At 36.0% G+C, this 6,883-nt stretch overlaps 2 protein-coding genes across 2 annotated transcripts in view; one reads left to right on the forward strand and one right to left on the reverse strand.

Moving 5' to 3' along the window:
* Nucleotides 1-308, reverse strand: part of LOC135072388 (chitooligosaccharidolytic beta-N-acetylglucosaminidase) — a 34,994-nt gene extending 34,686 nt beyond the window's left edge. Inside the window, exon 1 of the mRNA XM_063966298.1 lies at nucleotides 225-308. The gene's annotated coding sequence lies outside the window, so the exon portion shown is untranslated. The remainder of the gene's footprint in view (nucleotides 1-224) is intronic.
* On the forward strand, nucleotides 226-2,437 carry LOC135072390 (general transcription factor IIE subunit 2). The gene is made up of 6 exons (XM_063966304.1): nucleotides 226-316; nucleotides 792-902; nucleotides 1,155-1,317; nucleotides 1,518-1,627; nucleotides 1,722-1,899; nucleotides 2,158-2,437. Exons 1-6 carry the CDS (start codon nucleotides 255-257, stop codon nucleotides 2,416-2,418), a joined length of 885 nt encoding a protein of 294 aa, XP_063822374.1. The 5' UTR covers nucleotides 226-254; the 3' UTR covers nucleotides 2,419-2,437.
* Nucleotides 2,438-6,883: the final 4,446 nt, after the last annotated feature.

Consider the following 6,883-nt stretch of genomic DNA (forward strand, 5'->3'; position numbering starts at 1 on the left):
TTAATATTTAATAAAATACTATTCTGATACCAAACAAACAAAATGATAAAATAAGCTTAAATGCCTTTGCTACTACTCCGAATAAAAAAAGCAAACATACGTCAACGTCACATCGTGAATGTCAATGTCAAAGTTGTCAAATTTATTGAGCATTGATTTTGATCGGAAGTGTGAGACAAAAACAATGAATTGAAAATAAATAAATAAACTTTTATAATTCTCACCTTTTGTGACTTGTGTGTTTGTTTAAAACAATGGATCCGGCTCTGCTGCGGGAACGGGAGGCGTTTAAGAAGAAGGCACTTGCGACACCGAGGTACGATACTACATCGTTCTGTCACCAATGGAACACTGCCGCGACTGGTGGCTTTGTTGGGCCCAATTATGTACTTTCTCTCGCTCTAACATACGACACCCTCGAATGGAACTACTCCAGTGGATTTCACCAAGAATGGATTGGATAATACCATCCTGTTGTACCTACTTCTACAATCTTAATTGTATTTTTAATGATGTATGAAGTAATAAACACTTGAATATTGGTATTTGACTGTTCATGATGCACTTAAATAATACTTAATTGAATCTGCCTACCTGATCATTAAAGTTGAAAAGTATTGGAAATTCTTATTTCTCTTAGATGTATGTAGTTTATTTTCCAATAAAATCTCTGCTTAAATCTCAAACAAATAATTGTAGTCATTCTACATTATGATATTACAAAGAAGTAATCAAATTCAATTTCACACTGTATACTGACAGACCTACTTAAAAATTAATGTTTTTTTCAGCATTGAAAAGAAGAAAAGAGATGACTCCCAATTCAAAGATGACAGCAAAAAGAAGTCAAAGTCTTCATCATCCAGCTCAGCCAGCGCAGGGCCCAAGCTGGATGCGTCAAAGTAAGTCAAAAAGAAATTTTATATAAATCTAAACAGTCAATGATGCATTTTCTATAATAAATCTAAACCAACATAGATTTTCATAATCTTCTTGTTTTAACACTGCTCGTGCTCAGTCCTTTTCTTTTGCTTTTCCTATAACAGTACCTATATGAGTTCTACCACCAACATACAGAGCAATAAATCTCCTGTTGTAATTATAAAGTTGTATAATTTTTACATAAGTTTCACCTAAAACTTTTATATTTCCAGCTACAAAACAATGGCTGGCAGTTCATCGTACAGATTTGGTGTACTTGCTCGGATAGTCAGGCACATGAGGTCACGGCACCAAGAAGGGGATGACCACCCGCTCACATTGGACGACATACTCGACGAAACCAACCAGTTGGACGTTGGTAACAAAGTCAAACAGGTAATTATTGTTTGCCTTTAACGGGCATAAGAAGTCCAAATTTTTCATTGTTTTTGGAGCTTGATACAAGGGAATAAAGTTCAAAATATGGTGGGAACTTTATTCCCACTGCCATATTAAGGTTGATAAGAAATTGATGATTGTGTACTCCACTATACCTCTATTCTTGTTGATAATGATTTTAAATGTTATTTTTTCAGTGGTTACAAACAGAGGCACTTCAAAATAATCCAAAAATAGAATGCACACCTGATGGGAAGTACAACTTTAAGCCTGTGTATAAAATTAAGGACAAAAAGTCCTTATTGAGGTAATAATACACATTTATCCTTTATTATTTTAAATTACATTACATTATTCCTAAAAACTTGTTATATTTATGGGATCCTTCCTATACCTTTCAGATTACTAAAACAGCAAGACTTAAAAGGACTTGGAGGCATCTTACTAGAGGATGTCCAGGAGTCTCTGCCTCACTGTGAGAGGGCCCTCAAAAGCTTAGCTCAAGAAATTTTGTACATAACCAGACCTACTGATAAGAAGAAAATACTTTTCTACAATGATAAGACTGCAACTTTAGATGTGAGTATTTAATCTTTTGTCAAAAATATTTTACTTTTTACAAACAAACTAGAGCTGGATTATTTTTGTAAATGAGGTGGTTGTCCTTTAATGACTAATGGTTGGTTATTAAGATAATTAAAAACCAATTAAAAGTTGATATAGATAATGCTTTATTAACATGGTATATCAATCATGACACGTTTGACCTATTAAAAGTACCTACTGTACAAAATTATCTTTAACATTAATATAAAATCAGTCTTACTTTTTACTTAGGTTGACGAAGAATTCGTCAAACTCTGGCGTGCTACAGCCGTCGATGCTATGGACGACGCGAAAATCGAGGAGTATCTCGAGAAACAAGGCATCAAAAGTATGCAGGACCACGGGCCTAGGAAACCAGCTGTACCGAAAAGGAAGAAGGTCTCACAAAAACGCCGGCAGTTCAAGAAACCCAGGGACAATGAGCATTTGGCTGACGTACTTGAAACATACGAAGATAATACCTTGACGCAGAAGGGGGTTTCTATTAAATAAAATGTATTTTAAATAGTAATATTTTGATTTTTTTAACCTAAATTAAAATACATACTGCATACTGATCTGAAAAATTTTAGTTCAAAACCCGATGACTGATGGTTAAATTTTCGCGCTATTTACCAATAGGCTAGGTCCAGCTATCCATTTCCGTTTTTTTATTCGCTCTCACCAAATGCTAATTCTTTGCGATAGAACGAGATGACATGACCGGAAATAGATACCTGGAACTGTGGCCCAGTAGCAGTTACAATTTTGACTATAATTTACTTGATTGATCCCTTAGATATTGATCCCCTTTTGAAACCTCTGGATGATGCATGACCTGTTTTACTGTTTTCTCACCATCCCAACTAATATTATAAATGCGAAAGTAACTCTGTCTGTCTGTCTGTCTGTCTGTCTGTTACGCTTTCCCGCTTAAACCTCGCAACCGATTTTGATGAAATTTGGCATAGAGATAGTTTGAGTCCCGGGAAAGAACATAGGATAGTTTTTATCCCGGTTTTTGAAACAGGGACGCGCGCGATAAAGTTTTTCTGTGACAGACAAAATAACACGCGGGCGAAGCCGCGGGCGGAAAGCTAGTAATAAATAGTAATGCAGTAAGCCTAACCCTTAGTATTGTCTATGGTTTAATAGATTATCTGTTAGCGTCATAGAGACCATGAAGCTAAAGATAAAAATGGAGGGCAGAGTTTGAACAAAAACTTGAGTCAAATACCTACTTATATCTATCTCGCTCTCTGCGGCCCTACCTCTCTTTTTAGTGTGAACTGTAGTATTGCTATCTTCTGATTTAAATCTCCTTGTAAATTCTTCGAAATAGCCAATTCACTAACCAAATCAGAAGTTAAACAAATAAATAATTAATATTTGAAACTAAGATTACCTAGTTAAATAAAAAATCACAAAATTGTCGGCCATTTAGGCTTAATGTGTTGGCGAATCAGGGAATTACAATCCCAATTCCTGGGTAATCGGTATCATGTGGCAACATCGGCCCAATCCGGCCCATCATGGCGGTTGTTTACTATTTTGTTTATTAAGCAGTTAATTTCGTTTGAGATTGTTTACAGGAAATAATCATTGTTTTATCACAAGAATTGGTGCAAAATTTTGTAGTGCGTGGTTGCGGTAGTACGTGGTGTCCTGGAAGTGACATAAGATTCCACGCGTAAGTGTTTATTTCGTGATTTCCGACATTGGATCATTGTAAACATTTTTCACATTTTTTACAGTAATTTCTTCCTAAAACGTTTTACCAGTAATTACACTTATCATTTTTAATGATACCTATGTCAAGAAATAAAGATTTTACATTGGTTTCATTGAATTTAAGCAATTTTATATTTTTTGTTTATTTAGAAAGAGCGAGTCTGCCCACAGAGAGCGAGATAGTGATACTTAGTTTGTGCTTCAAGTAGGTATTCGGAGTGTGGCCTCCATTTTTATCTGTAGCTTCATGATAGAGACGCGGTGTCAATTTTTTGACAGATTTGACGTTTGCTTGCATTGTTTTCCTATGTATTCAGGGTTGCCAACTCTACGTATTTTTACGTAGATCTACGTATTTTAAGCCTTCCTTGCAAACCTACGAACTTTAGTCCCAGAATCTACGTATTTTCTATCAAATTTGCAAAATAGGCTGAATGGGCATCGTTTCCTTTACTTTCGCGAAAAAGTTCGATCATGGTTCCGATCACGGTTATTTGGCATGTGGCAAAAGTCGGAACTAATGTTATTTTGACATTTCCCCATAGAAAAAATGCTGTACAGCGCCCCCCTGTAAATGTCACTGACACTATAAAAATATTTCGAACTAAGATTGTGCTAAGATTTCGAAGGTGTTGTTGTATTTCGATATTTTTCAACTTCCTTCCTTCTTTCTAACAAATATAATTATGTATAAATTTAATTTGTCTGAAAATGATACACAATAAAAGTGTACTTTACTACTTTTAGGGTAATATAAATTGTCGTTTTATTACTTTTACCTACCCCTACTCTCTTCATTTCACTCAGAAAAAAAAGTACGTAGATCTACGTATACCTTGATTTTTTAGAATCCAGCAGAGATGTAAACAAACACTTTCATACACAATTACACCATAATCACTTACGTGTTCATAATATCATACACATTATTTAACAAGCCCATGAAACCAACTTTATTTTCACGTTTATACAAGTTTGAAATCAATCTTTGAAACAAATTATTTTAGCAAAATACGTGGACGATGAAAATTTGTGAGACTTGTCAAATTGACTTGACGTTTAAAATCATGTGTTATCTCCATATTGTCTATGACTTGTCTCTGACACATCAGAGCTGTAACCTGTGAGTCATAGACAATAATCTGTAAATTTAATCGATATTTCTTTAAGTATTCACTTATTCCGATTACTGATTAATTTTAAATAAAAAGTATACGATACTTTGTTAAGTTTTCCAGCGATAACTTCGACAATATTGGAGATAACGTAAAATTATTTTTCTACTTTTAGTGTATACTTTTTCGCAGTTTAATTTTTAGTCGGTTTTATTTAAACGAAATTATTTTCCTTTTTTATGCAATTATGCTTACGTATTGTTCCATTGCTTATTAATAAAAGAAAAAAAAATCTTCTTTTAATTGATAGCATCAGCGCGACAGCAACATAATTACGCGCGAGCGATAAGGATGGGTAGCTTGGGGTCATTGGACAAAATTCTACGTGCTCGCAGACCAGGCTTATTACCTCCCTAGCGGAATAGAGCAACAAAGGACTGAGCGAGCGAGATGTCACTAGTAGCAACACTGTCAAACAGAACTTTTTGCAACAATTCGAAGTTTAATAACTTTACGGATATCATTGATTGTTTTACTGTCCACAGTGTGTTTTTTGATTACATCTGAGCCCCGATTACGGTAACTTTTATAACGTCTACAATCCAGAGGCGTTTCTGATTCTGCGATACGATTGGTCAAAACAGCTGACGTACGCTGTTGAACGACCAATCGTATCGCAGAATCGAGAAGCGTGTCTGGATTGTTGACGTTAAAAATTACCGTAATCGGGGCTCTGTGCATACAGTTTGTTTCCTGTTCTCGAAAATTTCATAATCAGTTCACATTCAATGTTGCGACTTTGTTGCATATTTTTAGTATTTTGACGATCACCCGGCGATGATACGCAAGTACTACAATAATTTCACTTCGCGATTAACGAGAGGTTTTGTCGCATCACTAGTTCACAGACTAAAAATATTTTTATGTCAGTTGGCCATGTTTGATGACATTTCTGCTGATTTCTAAAAAATTTGACTGTATTTTCTATATGGAAATTGTACCATTTCTACGTAATTTTCTAATCTGTCCTACGACTTTTTCAAAATCCGAGTTGGCAACACTGTATGTATTACTTTTCTCTATGGTTTTCCTCAGTGGGTAGACACTTCTCATTCAAAAACTAGTCTCTATATGTAGCAATTGATATACAACCTTATCCCTTAAGCAATAAAGTGCATTTTGGATTGATTTCACTACAGCAGGGGAACCCGCGGATCAATACCACCATACTAAAAATAATTGTTAGTGTCCTTATGTTGGTAGTATTGTTAGTTTGACAAATGAAAAAAAGAAAAAAAAAAAAAGGCGGGAAACTTCGAAGTGGAAAGACGCGCTTCCGAAAGTTTTAAATTAATTAAACTAAATCTGTTAGATTTTTGTTGTTAGGAAAGTTTATTAAGACGATGGGGAGGGGTAGCAAAAAAAGGAAAAAAGTGGAGGTCACCGGTTTGGATCCGGGCGATCGCAGCAACGGCGATACCAGTTCATCAGATTCCGAGGTGGAGGATGGTCAGGGAAGTGTCCTTGTTCCGTATTATGTTACTGACTACACCAGGTTATACCCAGAGGACTCTGCAGCTTTTGAATTCGTAGTCTTCATAGAGTCATCTGATAGCCAGAGGCCCATTGGTAACAGAGATTTATTATCTCTTTCCAACGTTCTGAGAAGGTACAATAAAGGCGTTAAGTATTTGAAAGCACTCAACAAGTACAAAATAGGAGTCTACTTTGAAAAGCCAGGTCTAGCCAATGCACTACTGAATAATAAAACCTTTTTAAGTGATAATCAGTTCAAAGCCAGCATTCCAGCTTCATCCACCGAAACCACGGGGATAATTCGAAATGTGCCTATAAAGTACAATAACAAAAAAATCTTTACCATGTTGAGCAGTAGTAAGAAGATTATCAGCGTTCGCAGATTCTTCCGCAAAGACACCACAACTGAAGGTTTCTCCCGTCAGCCCACAGGGACAGTCGCCATCACTTTTGCGGCCACGACCCTGCCAGACTTCGTGGAGCTGGGCGGCTGGAGGCACAGCATCTCCCAGTACATCCCTCCAGTTAAGCAATGTTACCGCTGCCAGAGGTATGGTCACATTTCCAAGTATTGTAAGAACGAGGAACGGTGCTCA

Source organism: Ostrinia nubilalis, chromosome 6, assembly GCF_963855985.1.
Source record: "Ostrinia nubilalis chromosome 6, ilOstNubi1.1, whole genome shotgun sequence".
In the NCBI taxonomy this organism is placed as follows: Eukaryota; Metazoa; Arthropoda; class Insecta; order Lepidoptera; family Crambidae; genus Ostrinia; species Ostrinia nubilalis.